Raw genomic sequence first — 19,731 nt, forward strand, 5'->3', positions numbered from 1 at the left:
TTAACAACAGAGGGAAAAAAACAAATAGTTTTCAGAGTGTCCTCCACACAACGTGCATTGTGCACTTTGTCCCCCCCCCCCCCCCCCCCCACACACACACACACACACACACACATGTATATTGTGCTGAACAGTGGACTGACCGGTCTGAAGTGGGGCTACAACAACAACACAAAATAATCCGCTTCCGTCGAGGCTGTTTTTCCTCAAAATGTAACGTCAGACTCGACTTTGTTTTATCTGAGCGCTGTTGCCCACGGCGTGTGTGCCGGACTGCTGCATACATTGAGTGGCTTACATCGGAGCTGATTAATGCAAACGTTGTGTCGGAGGAGACCGCGTATGATCGCGGCACAAAGACAAACTAGCTGTAAGCAACTGTTGTGCGGTAATGAACGCAGACCCTCCTTTACACTGAGCTGCATCGCTGGGCCCCCCCCCTTTTCAGTCCGTGCTCGCAGATTCCCGCAGAGATCGGTGTGTCAGTCATTATGTGCATCATAGTCGTTATATTTCACTGGCTCCAGGGGGTAACATTTTCCATTCCCTCCCCCCCAAAAAAAGCTTTGACAAAGATTTTTTTTTTTGTGCCTCTAGTACCTTTCATGTAGTCTCCTGCGCTCACCTCCACCTACACAGCCTACCAGGGGCTGTGTGTGTCGTATATGAGGGTATTTCAAATGAGAGCAGGATAGATGGAACTGTTTGATTATTATTCATAATTGTGTGCATGGTTCGTATTGTTTTGTGAGGGAAGGTATGAATTGTGTTGTCAAAATGTCCTCTTTTTTTGTCCGTTTCTCAATGGAGGAGCAATGGGTGGAATTTCATGTCTAATTTTAGATCACACTGCGTGAACCCCACATTAAGACTGCTTTCAACTTAGGTGGGCTGCTTTATTGTAATCATAGATAATTACCTGTCTAGTGATAGCTGAGAAACTAAACTTTTGCTCTCTTCCCGTCATCCATACTTTCATCCATATTTTCTCCGCTCTCCAATAAGAGATCATTTGAGTTACAGCTGATTACCTCATTGATGGATTACTGAGTGGGCCTACCAGGGGCCCCAGGGGTCATAGGCCATAAGCCACACGCCCTGCTTTTGACTGTTATAAACATTTTTCATGTAAGTCATAGGACTCAGTCAAAACTGGGGATGTTAACTTTTTTTCTATCCTGATCCTGTAATGTTGAGTATTTGCTGATACAGACCCACTCTTGTATTTAATACCAGCCGCCGTGACAGCGACGCTATTATTCTGTGCTTCTGTGGACAGATGTTGTCGCCGCCATAGCATTGTAAGCTTTAAAGATGCAGTCACGAAAGTTTACAGGTGTGTAGTTGTGATCAAAATGGATGCTGTGTTCATAGATGGGTGTGGTTTAAGGGTGCCAGAAGTAAGGGGGGTAACAAGTGGGGAATGGGCCATTGGCCCCTCCAGTTTACACCCCCAATTTGGCATCGCAAACGTAAGAAGTGTATAGTTAAGATTTCAAAGATGGGTGTGTTCAGAGGGTGCAAGACGTAGGGGGTAGGAAGTGAGGAAGGGTCCATTGCCGGCTAGTGTGATCCCATCGCAAGATGGTCTCTAGATGTTACAGTATTGTTTTTAATCCTAAAACAGCTGCACACTGCATACCAAGGCCGTAAGCCATATTTAAAATAAGCAATTTAGATGTTTGACAGCAGAACATCCCTGCTTGAAGAAAGAGAACATGCATCACAGATTTAACATCTTGTATCGTATGGTGTTTGGTATGATTTGTGTGTGTGTGTCAGTGTGGCTCTGTTGTAGCAGGAGGGTTTGAAGTGGATTTAGGAAGCCTCTCTTCATCACTTTAGAGTAAAGTTTAACCAGGAAATAAAGCGGAGATTGGCTGCGAACAATGCGAAGGGGCGATGTGGTATTTGGGAATGGCGTCCTTTTATTTGTCTCCGTCGGGGACCCGTTGGTTCATAATCTGTCCGTATTGCAATGCATCAGGTCTCATTTCATTCACTGACTATCCTATTTTCACTTAAGATAAATCCCTCACCAGATTGATCACACTGACAAATTGTTAGTATTCCCCGCAAGCAAGCAAATAAAATCAAAGGGAACAACAGAACAAATACATTCTTCAATCCACCACACTTCTCTCAGCTACCCTAAATTGTGTCTCTGCTCTGAAGAAATTGTAACATATCTGGCCTTCAAGCCTGTCTCAAAGAAAGGAACTTTTCAATTTCCCAATGTTGGTAACTGCATTGTTTACTGTTGCATTGAGTAGGTCTTATTCCTTCATGAAGAATTGAATGGAAGTCTCATATGTGATTGAAAGCAGAACAGCAGCAACAGTCCTTTTTTCATGTTCTTTTTCTTGTGTGTTCTGCAGCATATCGCTGTATTCCAAGGAAAACTCTCACCCGACTGACTCAGCTACCCCTGAGGCATGTTGTGTTGAAGAAACACCTATGCAGGTAATTGTTTTTATTTTCATTACAGTTCAATTTCTAGATTAGAACATCCTTTTTCTTTTATCCAATTAACATCGGCCTCGTGCTCTTCTCTTATTACTCAGGTGGATCCTACACTAATGAATGTAGGGGATGGAGGCACGGTGAGCAGAGAGATCAGTGCTCCAAATAAAGCGTCTGCTAGTATGGTGGGAAACCCCCCCCAGACGCTACCCTCTGAGTTTAGAGGAGATGTTACCCTCAGTCAGCAAAACAAGACCACACCAACAACAGACTGTAAGACAGCGAAAGCCTGCCTGGACACCAGCAATTACAACCACAGCCCTGAGCTGTCTCCACCTCAACAGCCCAACAATGCACCGACGTCCGGCTCAGCCCTCACCGGCTCAGAGAAGAGAGCAGACAAAAGGGCAGAGGCCCCTAAACTCAAGGCGGATGGTGCCGGGCTCCTCCCCACTCCCCAGTGGTCAAGTGGCGTGAAAGTCAGCCGTGAGGACTCACTCAGCCCCTGTCATAGCACTGTGACATCCAGTAAGAAATCGCTCCCGCAAACACAATCTGTGCAAAGTGTACCACCTGGGTTTCAGTGCCCCACCATGTTTAAACCAGCCCAGCCCGTCACCTTCCTTCCTTCCACAAATTTTCCCTCTCCACTTTGTAAAATCACTCTTCCACCAGCACTGGGTCAGATCGCGGCACTGAGAGAAGCCACAGCCAGCCAGTTTCAGAAAGAACTCCAGGCTCAAAGCTCTGGCGTCGGAGGGACACCTCTCATGCGGACCTATCCCTATCCGTTCTCGGTGGGCAGGACTCCAGCTGCAGAGAAAAAAGCCGGCGCATCGTCGTCGAAACTTAAATCGAACCATTCATCTAATAAGAATTCTAAATCTGTGGGAGAGCATATATCTTTAGCCTCAGTGGTGGCCTCACCAGCTATTGCCCTACCATTGCAGCACCCTTCATTAACTCCTGCAGCACCCACCCGCTACACGCTGTCTCCCACTGCTGCCATTTGCTGTGGCTCTGCACTGGCCAGCATCACCTCTCAGAGCAGACTGCTGAACCATGTGGAGAAAAGCAACAGCCTAGACAAGACAACCACGGGCTCTCTTAAAACGACACCTCCCTCTGCTTCAGATGACCACACAGCTTGTTCTGTTGAACCAAGAGATGTACCCCTGGATTTATCTGCCAAATCGAAACGTCCAAAATGCATAAATGACCCTCCAGTTGCGATGAGCGAGCCTCACAATAACGAGTCAAATCAGAGAGATTTTCTGAACTCAAAGAGGGCTCATTCTACAACGTATAGCTCAGCTGTGCAATATCCGATCCTCCCCAACACCCACAGAAATGGATCCCATCAAAAGCAACTAAATAGGCCTCAGAATCACCAGGCCCAAGAGCCCAAACCAACCTGGGGTAAGGGATCTTCTCAAGACTCCGTAAAGAACATCCCTGGAACATATGTTGGTGTGGCCAGCCCGATATTGGCCTCTACTCTACGGGGCAAAGACGGGAAAGGGACTTTTGCCGATGAATGTCAGAGTTTTGCAAAGCAGGAGTTTATATCTATAATTGACCAAGGAGAGCATCTGGCATCAGGAGGAAAGAAGCCATCCTGTACGATGCAGGGCAACCAACATGCTCACAGTGTTAAGCACGTTAAAAACACCAGCATAGCCATAACTAAGAACTGTCCCTCTAAAGGAGCCCTGACTACCGCCCTGTTGAGCTCCGCCAGCGCTCAGACTCATCAGAAATCTCGAGCCGGCAAAACCGCGGCGCCATACTCCACTGCCGTTATCAGCCCAGCTTGGCAGCAGCCACCCAATATGCCGCACCAAGCCTCGTCTGTTCAGAGAAAGATCACACAAGGGTCTCCGAAGACGAAGGGTGGCGCGGCTACAGAGGGATCTAAGGCTCAGAGTGGCCATCGCAGCCCGTCCAACCCCGAGGATGACAAGTGGGAGAGGATGAAGTCTCCCCTGTCGAACCTCGCGTCCATCGTAAAGCAGCAAGCTCTCGACACAACAGCACAGACGGCCGAGGGCAACACTCAAGCTTCACCTGTTGCATCAAGAAAAGCTGATGGTCTGAATCCACTCTCTGGGAGCCAAGACACCCAACCCAAACAAACTGCTGCGTTTGAATACCCAGCATACTGGTCTGTGGAAAAATGGGCTGGTTTGCCATCTCAAGGGGATTCAACTCCAGCTAAGAAGAAGCACGAGAAGGCAAAAGCCACCGAGCCTCTGGAGAATAATACGGAGTTAAACGCCAGCCAGGGAGAACACGTGGGACTGCCGGCGAAGCAAGGCTTCTCAAAGCCTGCTGGCCATCTCTTTGGCAATGCATCAACCAATGGGAACAGGCTGGAGAGCAAACTAGCCCAGGTGTTAGAGGGGGAGATGTTGAAGAAAGACATTGGGGCGTCGGACGGTCCTCCCAGTGTAAAATTGGACGGCGTGGTGGCATCTATTCTGACAGGCCAGTGTGCGACGGGAGGCGACAAGTTTGAGAAGAAAACAAACGGAACCAAAGAGGAGTTGCCAACCAAAGCAAAAGCTGCCGCCGTCAAACAAAAGAAAACCAGTCCTAAGAAGCCAGCGAAGGAGAAGTCACCACCGGACTCGTCCAAGAAGGCCGCAGGAAAGAAAAAACAAGACTTAGAAAAAACTCCAACCAAAGTGTCTTGTCAAAAGAAGGTAGATTACCTCTCTGTGTAAAATGTCTTTGTTCTTTTCTTATTATCTTCCCATGGTTGAATTTTAGGGAAATATTTTGGGCAGCGATCGACTCAATCTCATCAAGATTTTAACAATTGATTTGACGACACAGAGCTCCTTTTCATAATGTGACTCCACGACTGACGATTTAACTTTCAAAGGCTTATTGTAAGACTGTTTCATGCTCTCTGTCATCATGAAAGCTTTGTGATCAATGGCATCGAACACGGCGCGCTGACTCTGTCCCCTGTGTATTCCAGCAGAAGAAACGATGTGCACCTGTGCAGGAGCAGAGTCTGTCAGCGGGGAAACTTTCTCCACAGAGCAAAGAGCCGACTCCGACTCCGAGGGACAAAATCAGTCCCGGCAAGGTTGAGCAACCAACCCGCAACAAATCTGGTAACGTCTTTTGTTTCTTATAATCCTGTGACATTTACAGCCCTGAGAAGTTCTCCCAGCATGGACATATTTCTGATATCTATCTCAGATTTAATGACTCTTTCAGTTGAGTCACACATGTAGCATTTTATTGAGCTCACAGGCAGATTACTCTCTCGCAGCTTTAGTTGTGGAGATAAATAGCCCGCAGTCAGTGTCGGTGGCATGGTAGTGTGTGTACGAAGCAGACAGAAAATGTCACACGTATTGTCTGGATGGCGTTCTCTTTTACGTCTCAGTGAAACTTCTCTGCCCAGAAGCTTGTGTGAATATGACGATCAAATGTGATCTGATCAGTTGCAGATAGCGGCAGCAGTGCTGTGGAGACTCCGGAGTCTCTCACTCGCTCTGCTGTATCCAGTAAGGAGGCCGACGCTACTGGGAGCTTCGTCCCAAGGCTGAGGAGAGGACGGCGGCGGGCTGATGAGGCTCGACTCGACCTCTGGGGCTTCGCGACGCCTTCCCCTCCCCCCCCACAAATGCCTCCTCCCCCAGTTTCCCCGTCACCCCCCGTGATTCCCACCCAGCCCACCCGCCGTCCGAGAGGAAGGCCCCGCTCGACCCCCCTGCCGGAACGAGCGATTCAGGGAAAGGGCAAGACGGCCGGTGCAGAGGGTGAAACGCCGGCTCCCAAGAAACGCCGGCGATGTCGTAGCAAAAAGTATCAGACCGGGGAATACATCACTGAGAAAGACAAGCTGGAAGATGGAGAGCACCTCGAAGAAGCGGAGTCCCTGAGATGGGACAGCGGAGTCCCAGCGGGTACGCAGTTTGTCTCTCGAGATCGGTAGTTTTCAATTAACAGTTTCCAGCTCAAGTTTTAATCAAAAGAGCAACTGTTGGTTACAGATGTGACTAAAAACCATAATGTTATCGTATGAATGTGTAAGAGTGGCTGGTTGACAGAACATTTAGATGAAGTAACCATTTTGACAATTGACGAATCGTTTAAGTAATTTGTTGAACATAAATGCCAAACATTTATTTCCAGATTTTCTGCTTTTATCTGTTTGATATTCATGTAAACTGAATATTTTAGGGTTTTGCACTCTTGTTAAGACAAAGTAAGACATTTGAAGATGTCAACTTGAACCCCCAGTAGAGATGATGGACATTTTAAACTATTTTCTTAAAATGTATAAACAATCGATTGATTGTTGCGAGCCCCGAGTGTTCATAAAAATATCTGTTTAGGAAATAAAGATAAATAATTCAGAACGAACAATAAGAAAGCTTAGCCAGCGTCTTCTATAGTTTATACATCATAGACACAGACAAATTCATTTTAAGAGGATGTACATCTTTGTAAAAAAGCACATCGGAAAGTATTAATAGGATATTACACAGTATATGATGACAGACAAATATTGAGATCAATTTAACATCTGACAAACGCCAAAGATTATGAGGACGGCATATGCAATTTTCTGTTCTTGAGGTGCCGACTGTGTCATGTCCGTACCTGTTGGTGTGGATGAGCCATTGTTTCAACAGGTACCAAACAGTCTGATGTTGGCACAAAACAGCACCTGAAATATTTCATGCTCCATGTTTAGCGTGGCAGATAATCAAGAGCATGAAGCTGCATCAGTACATCACAGATAAGATGGATGATGTTGAACTATCAAGATTATTTGTGGTGTTTTCACTGTGTCCATCTGTTTGGTACCAGCCCACATCACCTTTGATTCTCTTTATCGTTACAGATCCACAGGCGGATCAGTGTTCGAGTCCCACCGCCTGCAGTCCAGAGCCTCCTCCGAGGAGACCCTCGTTCACGCGCTCCGGGTCGGTCCGCTACCAGGAGAGCGAGGTATCTCCAGAGTGCAATGACAAGCCTGCAGGGAAGAGGAAGTTCAAAAGCAAGCACTTAAGTGACAGCGATGAGCAGAAGGTAAGATGTTTGCTGAGACTGCTTGATTTATTGTAGAACATTTCAAAGCCTACAGGCTTAAGTAATCTACAATGTTCTATGAATATATTAGCTTACAGTGCCCCCCTGTGGCTAGATAAATACCATGTGTGTCACGTTTATGATGGCAGCTGGGCAGGTCCTTGAAGAGAAGAACCCGCTGCCTCAACTTGCCGATGTATTACAAGAGATTGCATTTCACACACTGCTCTAATCAATAAATCTGTATTTTAGGTTCAGACCAAACGCAGCAGCCTGGGCAAGCGTGCTGCCTCACTTGCCCTGGATAGTGATGGTGCTGATGTGAAACGAACAGAAAGCCTCCCACCCACTCCAAAAAGTTTGCCATCATCTCCACCCAATAAGAAAGGCTCATCGGGGAGAATTTGCAGCTCAGAGTCTCCGCCCAAAAGGCCCGTTCCTCCGGAGGTTCGGCGGCTGATTGTCAATAAAAATGCCGGGGAGACTTTGCTGCAACGTGCCGCACGCTTGGGCTATCAGGTATGACCCACCTGTTTCCTCGTGTAGTATCTCTCTAACATGACTCTTTGAGTCATAATGTGACACGGTCCGTCTGTGCTACTACCTCTGCTGTGCAGGACGTAGTCCAGTACTGTCTTGAAAAGGACGTCAGGGAGGTCAACCGGCGCGATAATGCCGGTTACACGGCTCTCCACGAAGCGTCCTCTCGAGGCTGGACTCAGATTGTCCAGATGCTGCTGAACCACGCCGCTGATGTCAACTGCAGCGCCCAAGATGGGACACGGTGAGGCCTCATGGTCGTGGTTCGAGTTAGTTGAATCTATGAAAATGATTGTTTCTCATCGAAGTATTTATCTTGGGTGTAACCTTTGAAACACACTTGAGCACAGAGATTACTAGCTTTTTGGAGTGTTTGTATATTGATGATATTAATGTGATGGACGTAATGTAAACAGTGTCCTGCAAAAGTATTCACCCCCCTTAGAGTTTTATGAAAGAAAACATGTTTTGAGTTTGCCAAAGGGCATGCAGGAGACTCTAAATGTGTTTTCTCTTTTACTTTCACGAAGCGATGCCTTTTTTTCTGGCCACGTGGCTTAAAATGTTCCTATGGACGGAGGCAATCTCCGCTGTGGAGCTTTCCAGCTCCTTCAGTGTTCTCTTTGGTATTGCCTCTCTGATTAATGTCCTCCTCGCCTGCCTCTCTTGGCATGTGTGTTTGTGGTGCCATATTCTTTTGGTTTTGTCACAATGGATTTAATGGTGCTCCGCTAGATCATATGACAGATCATGTGATACTTTGTTTGCACTGAGGTGAACTTTGTTTAACTAATTATGTGACTTCTGGAGGTAAATGGTCGCACCAAATCTTATTTAGGAGCATTATAGCAGAAGGGGGTGAATACACACACACACACAGCTTTTCACTTTATTTAAACATGTTTTTGAAAGCATTTTGTTTTTACATTTCACTTCATCAGTATTTATTTTTGTGTAGCTTCATTACATACAATCCAAATAGAAATCAATTATCCAGGTTGTAATGCAACAAAATAGGGGGGAAAAAAGCCAATGGGGGGGTGAATGCTTTTGCAAGGCACTTTATATTGCATTTCTTATAAATGTTTTAATGAAATCATTTATATTTTGTGGCTAAAAATATAAATATTCAAAAATCATTTCATTGTTGTTCCACTCACTCTCCTGAAAACATACCCACTCTACAGGTGTTAGGAGCCGTAATGAGCATACTCACTGACAGGTTATATTCTCGCTGCATATCTTAGTGAGGTGCTTTTTTAAGTGTTAATAATTCCTGTCACCTGTTTTAGCATATTAACTTTTTCAGTCGAAGGAGTTTGTCTGATTAAAAAAAACAACGGTGACACATCTTGTAATTAATCCCAGAAAGTATTCGTTTTTACTGAAGTACATCGTAATACTCCATGTACAGCAAATTAGCAGACAGATTCAGGTGTAACGTTGTACAATCCCTGAAAGACCGTTGTGTTTTGTCCCTTCTTTAGGCCCCTTCATGATGCAGTGGCGAGTGATAACCTGCCGATCGTCTGGTTGCTTCTGAACCACGGCGCAGACCCGACGCTGGCCACCTACTCTGGACACACTCCGGTCAAACTGGCGCACAGCCCGAGCATGAAGACCTTCCTCACAGGTAGCCCGACCTTTTCATCAGCCTATGTTTCCATCAGTAACTATTTTGATGAAATACACATATTTCCAGATTGTTCGAGTGATGTTTTTACCTCTGGCCAAATTCATTTTTCACATCATCCACTAACACTTCAGACACAATAAACAACACATCACAAAGGTTGTGATAAAGCTAATTGCATTGAGATATGTTGTATTTGCCAACTTAACAGTCACCCATCAAGCAACGTGTCAACACATTAATAAGCCTGTGCCCACTCCCACTGCGTCACATTTGGCACGGTGAGCACTAAACAGCTTGCATGCAGCTGCATACATGAGCAATGCAGAGTGTTCTATCCACACAGGGCTCGACGTCAACTGTTTGAGCCACAGGTTGTTTTGTGGTCTTAAAGCTGAATTTTGGTTTCCAAAACTGAGAATGTTGTCCTGGTGAAAGGTAACATTTAGAAGCTTTTAGCTGCTGGACTTGGATTTCTGTACAGTTTAGACGCCTTCAAGTGGTTTTATATGGTTTGACTGCTGAATTTGTATCAGTAAAGAGATTGAGCAGAGGATATCCTTATATTATTGAATAGAAATCAGTAAGACTTAAGTCATGTTAGGAGACCGCTGTGGTGAAAACACAGCCCATGCCAAATATAACTTTAATTGAAGGAAAAACATGAATTTGGTGTTTTAAAAGCTTCCATTGATTTCTCAATGAATGATCATTGAGGAAAATGCTTTAAAACGTCCTTCCCTATGATCAATATCGTTCCATAACTGAGCCAGGCAAAGTGATTAATTACACACCGGGCTTCCTGCGAAACCTCCGAAACGCATTACTTCCTCTTGCTTGTCAAATTGAACCCAAAGAAAATCCTCCAGCCAGCTTGTTAACAGGAACTCTGTCTTTAGCGTCGTAATTAATTTACTCTCACATCAACTGTTGATGGTGTTTTAAGGATCCATCGCAGCTCTTGGCCAAGCTGCGGAGAGTGAGGAAACACTCCCCGTCAACTTGGCTGCAGGATCAGCAGCATCGGTGTTCGGTGGAGTGTGTTAGTCTCACAGCATGTGTCTCAGGTAAACAGAGGGATGACGGCTCCGCAATGCATTGAAACATTCAGCTCCGATGACACAGACGCGCACAAAACGAGCCGCAACATCAACTACTTGCCCGAAGTCACTTGTTACTTGCCCCTTTACACATTGTGTTGTTGATTCGTGGTTATCTTGCAGCAAACTGCGCGGTACGTTGTCGGGAGTTTTGTCGCCACCCGACTGAACTGTTTCCAGGATAATGCATAAAGTAATGCTCACTTTGTAAGGCGCTGCTCTTTCCTCCTGATCCATACTGTGCATGTTTTTTTTTCAGAATATTTCACAGACCTGGAAGGACGTAAAGAACAGGATCTCGGCTCACCCTGGGATTTCTACAGTAGCTCCCTCTTTGGTAAGAAAGCTTGAAACGATGTGATCTGTGTTTGCGTCTGCCAATCCATCAGTCCACTGATCAATCAGTGAGCTGGCCGTGAGGGAGACGAGTGGAGGCCTGTTGCAGAGATGATCAGGTGGCTGCGGGGAAGTTATTGTAGTTTGTAGGACTCGTGCTCGGCCACTGGGACACAAAGTGGTGTTAGCCTTGTGCACCAGCATCGGAGGTGTGCTGTAAACAGCCACAGGGAGCCAGTTCTCCAGTGGAGGATGAACAGGATTAGACTTGCATGGAAGAACTGAGGAAGACTAAAGAGAAAGTAGACTGCAGCTAAACTGACGACACAAAAAATGTTGGTAATGTGGAACAAGAAAGCTTTTATATGTACCTCCCAACGACGACAAATATCTTTTATTATATTTTCTGCGAGTGGTGATAAATAGTATATATCTTAAGCTTGTCATTGATTGGTGCAATTTATGTTGCCCACTGTAGAGTGATGCTCCACGACAGACCTAACTTGTAAATTACTATTTATTTAGTCTGTTAATGTTTCATAAGTTTCTGTAAAATATGTTTGATTTAATTTCTCTCCTTTGTGTTATTTCTGTGGCTGCCTTCTCACAGTGGTGGGAGATGGGGAGGATTATTGATCTGGCTTTAGAAGCCTTTGTGCCATTCATCATTGTAGAGTTTGAGAGAAAGCATTGCCGACTTGAAGTGAGATAATCACATGAAACATGAAGCTTTAATTAGTATCTGTTTCATTGGGCCAACGTTTTCATATCAGTAAATGCATTGAATTACACTCTGCTTACTGTCCATCATCTCAAACAGTCCACCAGTAAACAATCCTTCAAAATGTATGCCTTATGTTCATATGTCTCTATGTAGGGAGGTTTTAACTTCAAGCTGCGACTGACATCATGAAGTTTGTGTTCCTTTTAACGGATCACAGCCTCTCCAGCTTTCAGTCGTAGACGTATTATAGTTGTCGTGAATAGACTGTCCACTAGGAGGCGTCCAACCTCCATGTCATCCGGTTTGTCTGCTCCTCTTCATCTCACAGAGACGGACCAGGAGCCGTGCTGGGACTTCCTGCTGTCTGAGCAGAACCAGGACCCGGAGGAGGAGGCGACAGGAAAGACTGAGCCGGACTCGGACAAAGATTGCCTTGTGTTTGAGTTCTCCTCCGAGCCTCTCTTACCCTGCTATCACGTTCAGGTGTCATTAACCCAGGGGTGCGTTCAAATTCTTTATCGGCTAAAACCTGTAAAATGTTTAAATTATTCAGTTCCAATTTGTGTGATGGGCTCATAAGTGTGTAGATTTAATTTATGTGTGTGTGATGACTTTCTGTCACTGGATTGTTTTGTTGTGTATTTACGTTCAGTCGTCAGTTTGCAATAAATCCCATCTTCATCGAGTTAATACCTCTGATATATTCAGTGGAGTTGTTGTGGGAAGAATTATGTAAATTGAAGGATAATTTGAGGACAGTTGGCTGATATCAGGCTTATTTCTCTCTCGCAGCTTTTGCAACTGGTTCCTCCTGACGGACGTCCTCAAGCGTCTGAAGATGTCTGCTCGGATCTTCCGGGCGCGTTTCCCGCACCTGGAGGTGGTGAGTCTGTCGCGTGCTGAGCTCTTGAAGCAGGTGTCGATCAGCCAGGTGAGCTCCACTTTGGCTTCACCTTACAAAGGCAAAATTAAGGAGGAGGAAGAGAAGGAAGAAGAAGAGGCGGGACTTGTGGATCTGGTGCGATGTGTATCGGAGCTCCAGAGGCTACTGGGATCCTCTATTGACATCCTGCAAGAGGAGGACGAGGAGGAGGAAGAAGAGGAAGAGACACTGACAAACACAGGGAAGCCTCGCAGCCGATAGCCTCTCCTTCACCGTGCAAACTGTTGTCAACCCAAGTCCTTCCCTGCAAGCAGCAGCTCAAAGGAAACCTCTCCGTCCAATGTAACGAGGGTCGTGGGTTTCAACTCCAGCGACGGTAATGACACTCCACCCCATAACCTTTGACCTCAGACAGAAGGTGATTAAGTCATCACAAGGACCTGCACACGGGAGTGGTCGGTGCTGTAAAGCAGCTTTCAGGTTCCTATCTATAGGTATATTTGAATACACGAGAACTATTGAGCAAACCTTTTGTATTGATGATGTATGTACATGGTAGTGTATATGTGTATCTTGCCATCAGGGTTAAAACATTTGGTTATATAAATGTATTCTAGTGGCAAAAAGGACAAATTATGTCGAGGACTTTTTGTTTGAGTTTGTTCCCGAGAGAAAGCGGTATTTTTTTCCGACGGGAGATCAAGACTTTTATCTTGGTGAACCCTTAAGTCAGGGAGGCCACTGGCCCGGATGGTTCTGGTTCTGTCAACCTGGGAGACCTGGAGACCTGCAGAGAAGAGACCACGGCACATAATATTCAAATGTATTCAGAGCTTCATTTCGATTCTTCTCCTCTGTATCGTTATTTCGCTTTATCATCCTCGAGAGATCGTTACTGGACGGACCTAGTATCTTACGGCGTTTATTTTTCCTCCACATTTCACAAAGTGAGCGTGGGCAGCACGGGAGCCGTCGACGTCCCTGCTCAAAACATGAAATAACGTCTTTTTGGACCTTGAGATTGAGCGTTTGTTTACAGAGCTGGACAGATAGTAGTGTCCTCCACTCCCCAGGTTGCACTCCTCCTGAACTGATGCAGAATCCTGTGGATCTCTCTCAGAGGAAAAGTAGTCCCACCTCTGGAGTCCAGAGGCTGCTCCCGCGTCCGAGGAGGCGAGACGCCCTCTTAACTGCAGCCGCGTCCCGATATGAGATCCCAGAGTGCTTTGTGTTGCAGTGTTTCATTTACACTGTTTGTTGTGCTTAATTTAATAGTCATTAATATATTTGACCTCTTGTGTATCTGACAAGCCTATATATGAAAAAAAATTGCTTTGTATGGTTGGTGCTTCATTTTGAAATGTACTTATTAGGATCCCTTTATTCTGACATTTTCCTCCCTCATTCAAGAACAGTATTTCAAAAGAAAAAAAAAAAAGCTAAAGTACAGTTTTATTGTACTGGTGCTAAAACAGATTTTGTGTTGACAATCAATGATGTTTTGGTTTGAAGTCACAAACTAATAAAAGATATTTAAGATGAAGAGACTTAAGGTATAAAGAAAAGTATAGTTTAGTTAAAGACAACGGGAAACAGCACGACTGAAAGACTGGGCAGTGTGGGAAGAGCCTTTTATTTGATTCTTTTATAAGAAATCAACAAGAATAAAGCATGATTGTGAATTATAGTTATTTCCTCTTTGTTTTGTCAGTTGGATTGTTATGACGATAGCTGAATTGAATATTCAGGGACGAACTCCCTCAGCCGTATTTCAAATGATCTGTTCGGTTTCAGACGTTTTACTGGATAAATGTCTTTTCTTTTCTTTTTTAATCACAGATAATGTGCCCCTCAGAGGAATCGTAGGAAGAACCATAACATTAATCTGTGCTGTACCTGAGGAAAACCGTTTTACATTCAAACCCAAATGAGCTTTATCTCACAGCAGGGTTGGCAGCTGTGCTTCGGCACTATGATGGGTAAACACCATAACTGGGCGTCTCAGGGGAGTAGTGGTCGAGGGCGCATATCACGTTATCACTACGCCATTGGTTCAATTTTAGATAGTTCCCTTCGCTGCACATCGCCTTTTTTTTTTTACTCTCTCCCGATGTTGCCTGTCTGTCTCTACTGTCAAGCTTTTGAATAAAGGTGAAAATTACACAAAAAGTATCGAAGATTTAGTGAAAACCACTGAATTCCATCATGATTTGCCTTGAGGACCAGCCCACGACGATCTTTTTTCAGGCACAGACTGAAAAATCCTTTTTGTGTGCGATTGTTTTTTTTGTGCCTGAAGAAGATCAGATTGTTCGAAACATTTAAGAGACACTTGACGAAGCGGAGAACAGTTTACAGATTCCACTTTCTGTCGTGATACCTCTCGTTCTGTTTCCTACATAGTAATCACAGATATAAAGCAGGATTTTAAGTGTTGACTCAGCAAATCTCAAGGTCCATTTACTCGCTTGTTGTGGAGCTTTCGATCGCCTCACACGGCCTTTATCATCAGCAGAGTGACTTTCTGATAATGTCTTGTTCTCTGTTGATTCCAAGCTCTAAACTTAGAATATGGCACTTTTGAAAGGAGAAATAAGACAATCTTCCGCTTATAAATTAAAGGGTTAATTATTTAAAAAATAAACACACTCTTGCTAACTTTAACACACAAAGTAGTTTTCCTGCTACAGCCTTTCTCGGTCGTGTTTGGTGGCTAAAGTCTTACATAAAGGTTGTTGTGTAACTGGCATTACTGCGTCAGTGCGCCGCTATAGAAGGATTTAGTATTTATAGTCTCACTTTAAGCCATAGCAGATGAGACATGCTCAGAATCTACATCTCCAAGTCAGCTGTGTCCTGGGAACAGTTCCCAGGACTGAACTGAAATGTTAAAGTGACTCAATGTTATATCTGATAACTCAGACATTCAGTTGACCCACTAGGGAACCAGTGACAGTTAATATTAACAGTGAAAGCAGCAATTCGCTGCCTGTTTCTCTTCCTCCATCTGATCTCATGAAGCTCAAATACATGAGTTAGGAGTGACTTGGTGTTGTGTTCGATTCAACTCTTTATTTTCGTCAGCACAGGGAAATTCTTTCACCAATGCAATATAAAGATAAAATATGGTCATCTTTATCCACGGCTGATGCAGAGATCCTATTTCAGGCCTTTGTATCATCCAGCCTGGATTATTGTAACGTTTTGCTGTCGGGCCAAAGGGCCATTTCCTATCATACACCTTTCCTCTGGAACAATCTTCTCATGGACATCAGTGTGATTCTGTTCAGGCCTTTCAATTAGTTGCTGATTCTCTACTTATTATATTATTGTTACCCATTACAATAAAATCATCAGTTTAGCTCATGACATTATTTATGTAGAACAATGGCACAACTGCTCACCTTGTATTTACTTTCTATTTTGAAGCTGAACTTCAAGGATAAAATTAGGGAATGCGTTTAAAAAAGAAGTCAAGAAAAAGAAGCATATTTCTCCCAATGCCGCCACTAATATCTGAGCCGCCGTAATATTCTGTTATACAACATTTCCCCTGCAGCATATGGGCCTCAGTTTGAAGTCTCAGTGTGAATGTGATGTGTTGTTGTACTGGGATGTGACATGCCAGTCGTTGCCCCGTACAGGCCCCATGGTGCAGATGGTCCGACCCGCCGTGAAACCTGTACAGTCCCCGTGAGGTTACTCGAGTTCAGCCACTGATGCTGCTGCAGCGCTTTGTCCCATGGCGGTGACAGCATGTGGCCAGATTTTAGGCTGCTTCATTTCGATTCATATCTGATTAAAGTATTTTCATAACCTACTCCTAATTGCATATGATGATTATAAAATACAAACATTTGAGTTTGGCACCTCAAACTACAAAATTCCGGCTTTTTTTCCGGTTCAACTTTATCCAGATTGTTCAAACTATTCCTAGTGAAGGGATCATGTGTCTGTGAGTTTTAGGAGTCTTTGGGAAATCTTGACTGTAAATCTTGACTGTAAATCAAGCCTCATTACATCATACATGGGGACGAGCCCTCGGGGCCGGCCCCTTCACCGAGCCCCTGTCATACCTCACCGCTCATTGGCCACCTGTTGTGAGGCTGTGGCTTCTGATTGGATGAAAACGAGGGCAAGTCTGCACAAGACCTACTGACAGACTGACATGGAAAGAGGAAGGGAGGCCAGCCTTACATGGACACAATGGGATTATGAGGGATAGCAACGTTTTGTACAACAGCACATTATATAAATATACTCACTACATTAAGTGTGTGTGTAAGGAAGATGGGCGGTCTTTATATATACTGTACCTTAAACTTACCAGATGACATAATAAACCATATTCTGTTTATTTTTACCAAATCTTCCAATGAAATGATTCCCTGTCTTGCAAATCCAGTCAAAGCAACACTTGCCATCATGCTTCAACGGGCTTTTCAGGTTGTCAATGGTTATTTTGCACCCGTCTGTATATTATTTGTTATGATCATGAGTGCCTCTTAGGCTTCGGGTTGACTGAGTACATCTGGTGTAACAGTTACGTAGCAGTCCTCTTTGAAAAAAAACAAAAAGAAAACCGAGAGAAGGGGGAAGTCCAGCTCACTTCGCTGGCATCTAAAGCTCAGCCTCGATACTTCCCTTTTCTCTCAGTCACCATTAACAACTCGCCCACCAGAATCTTAAACACACCAGAATAAACGTTGTAATCTGTCTGAATTGTCCTTTGGACGTTTGGGGAATGTTTTAGTGCCTGAGACAGATCAAACTAGCTTTCATCCCGTGAGACTACACAGGGCTCTTTTGTTAATATCAACAGGGTTTAGATGAATGTTCTCTCTCTCTTGAAATAACACTCATAGGATGTTAAATGTGCTTTGTTGATATCAAGAGATCTACTGCCGTTTAATCCGCTGCTATCTCTGGCTGAATCAGCTCTAAATATAACCCAGGCGTGGAAAATAACACTGTCACGTATCGGCCCTCACTATGTCACAAGAAGCTTGACCTCGTCCAGACATCGGAATTAGTTTTGGTATTTGTCCAAACATTTCAGCCAGCCTGACAAACCCAGTCACCCAGACACAGTAATGAAATCTGATTGAAATCATTTGCACTTTGAGTTTACAGCCACATTAAGGTTTGGCAAACTAGAAGAGGACTACATTGAAATGTGCAAGTGCAGATATCATAAAAAAAAGATTAAAATGTGTTAAATTAATGTATAACTAGAATGTGAGATGAACTGCTGTTGAAGTTGAAGCACTGAAAGGAGCTGAGGGGTCCGTTGAAATGTCAATAGAAGTGTAAGAGACGAAAGCAGACTGGAACCTCAGTTGACATAAAAACACTGACAGCAGTTGAATGTCAGCTGCATGATAAATATTGTACGGGAGCTGCAGTTTAATTTGAAGTACTTACAGGAGTTGAATTGTTCGTTGAAGTTGAGGAGCAGTAAAAAAAAGTTTGAATTGTGATTTAATGTTGAATGTTGGAGCTGAAAGCAGTTGAACTGCAACGGCTAAAAGCATGTTCATTTTTATTTTAAGTGCTGTAGGAAGTTGTGGTGCCAGTTTGTCAACAAGCACTCACACGATGAAGAGTCAGATGAGGGGAAACAAGGTTGCAGCAAACCTGCATGTGCCTAAAAAAAACCAGTTTGTGTTTAAGCACTGAGAGACTTAGCAGTTGAAGAGTATGAGCTGAAAGCAGTTAAAGTGTCCGTTGAAATGTAAACATTGAAAGGAGATGACATGTCAGAAGTGTGTTTGCACACACAGCAGGAGCGACATTTTAGTTGACGTTCAACACTGAAAGCAGTTGAATCATCAGTTGAAGTGTAGGTGTTGCCTTTGTATGCAGCCAACATTTCAGCCAGCCTGTACATGCCTTCATAACTCACCCAGACATGACATCTGGTTCAAATGGAGAAACTCTTCACTTTGCATTTCTTGCTACTTGAAGGAGAGTAAATTCATTAAATACAACAGGAGGCCACTTCTCTGTTCTTTGTCTCACAAAACATTTGGCTTCATGTCGATTTCTCACCAATGACAAATGATAACAAAAGACCTTGATAAACCCCAAATCCTCTCGCTGAAAAGGTCAAGTTTTAGTTGTAAACAAACACTCTGACGTTTGAAATTTGATCACTGTAATTTCTGTGGATTGCAGCGATTTCTAATAGCCCCCACTAACAACAGAGGGCTGCTTTGTTATTGAACGCACTCACACACAGCCATTGTCTGGCCTCTTGTCTTGAAGAATGGATTAAATGCAGCGACCAACCAGAGATGGACACTGGCACTGACCTGCAGAGACCTCATGTCTTTACCTGTTTGTGGATCAGACCCGGAGGACTTCAGTTGCAAGGGATGACCCTGATGGTTATCACCTATAGCTGATAATTACAGTTAACTGAGGACCCGAGGAACAGAGCGCCATCACTGTATAAACATACGAGGGCCAGTGGTGGAAAGTAGTTTTAGATTTTATTCTATTTCATACTTCTACTTCAGTATGTTTAGGACTAAATATTCACTTTTTTCCCCACTATTCATCTGACAGCTATACATAACATTTTCCAGAATACATTTTTCCATACAAAACATTTGAACAACTTCTAAAATGTGATGCATTATTATAAATCACACTTGACCAACACTCTTCTGTTGAATGAACACTTTTACTTTTGATGCTTTAAGTACATTTTGCTGATACGTGCATACTTCTACTTCAGTAGGATTTTGCATGCAGGACTTTTGCTTGTAACATTATTTTTTTTCAAGTGGTTTTGCTATTTGTTTATAATTTTTTACCTAAATAAAAGCTCTTAGTGCTTCTTCCACTTCTGCAAACAACTCACAGAGATCATCTTTGGAAAAATATACACACAAAGAAAAAAAAATATGCATGCAAAGCTCCTGACTCTATATGCGTGTGTACATTGTGTGCACAACAGAAGTTTGTATTGACCGATAGCTATATTAGA

At 44.0% G+C, this 19,731-nt stretch overlaps 1 protein-coding gene across 2 annotated transcripts; it reads left to right on the forward strand.

Annotated features, from left to right (window-relative positions):
• Positions 1-2,380: 2,380 nt before the first annotated feature.
• Positions 2,381-14,820, forward strand: bcorl1 (BCL6 corepressor-like 1). 2 transcript variants are annotated; one of them, XM_079268443.1, is made up of 11 exons: positions 2,381-2,463; positions 2,565-5,168; positions 5,450-5,588; positions 5,925-6,389; positions 7,334-7,521; positions 7,774-8,040; positions 8,139-8,305; positions 9,549-9,694; positions 11,054-11,131; positions 12,183-12,354; positions 12,647-14,820. In XM_079268443.1, exons 1-11 carry the CDS (start codon positions 2,458-2,460, stop codon positions 12,996-12,998), a joined length of 4,584 nt encoding a protein of 1,527 aa, XP_079124569.1. In that variant the 5' UTR covers positions 2,381-2,457; the 3' UTR covers positions 12,999-14,820. The 2 variants fall into 2 exon arrangements, with proteins under 2 accessions (XP_079124569.1, XP_079124570.1); XM_079268444.1 differs by having other exon boundaries at positions 5,453-5,588.
• The last annotated feature ends 4,911 nt before the right edge of the window (positions 14,821-19,731 follow it).

The sequence above is a fragment of the Melanostigma gelatinosum genome (assembly GCF_949748355.1).
Source record: "Melanostigma gelatinosum genome assembly, chromosome: 5".
Taxonomy (NCBI): Eukaryota; Metazoa; Chordata; class Actinopteri; order Perciformes; family Zoarcidae; genus Melanostigma; species Melanostigma gelatinosum.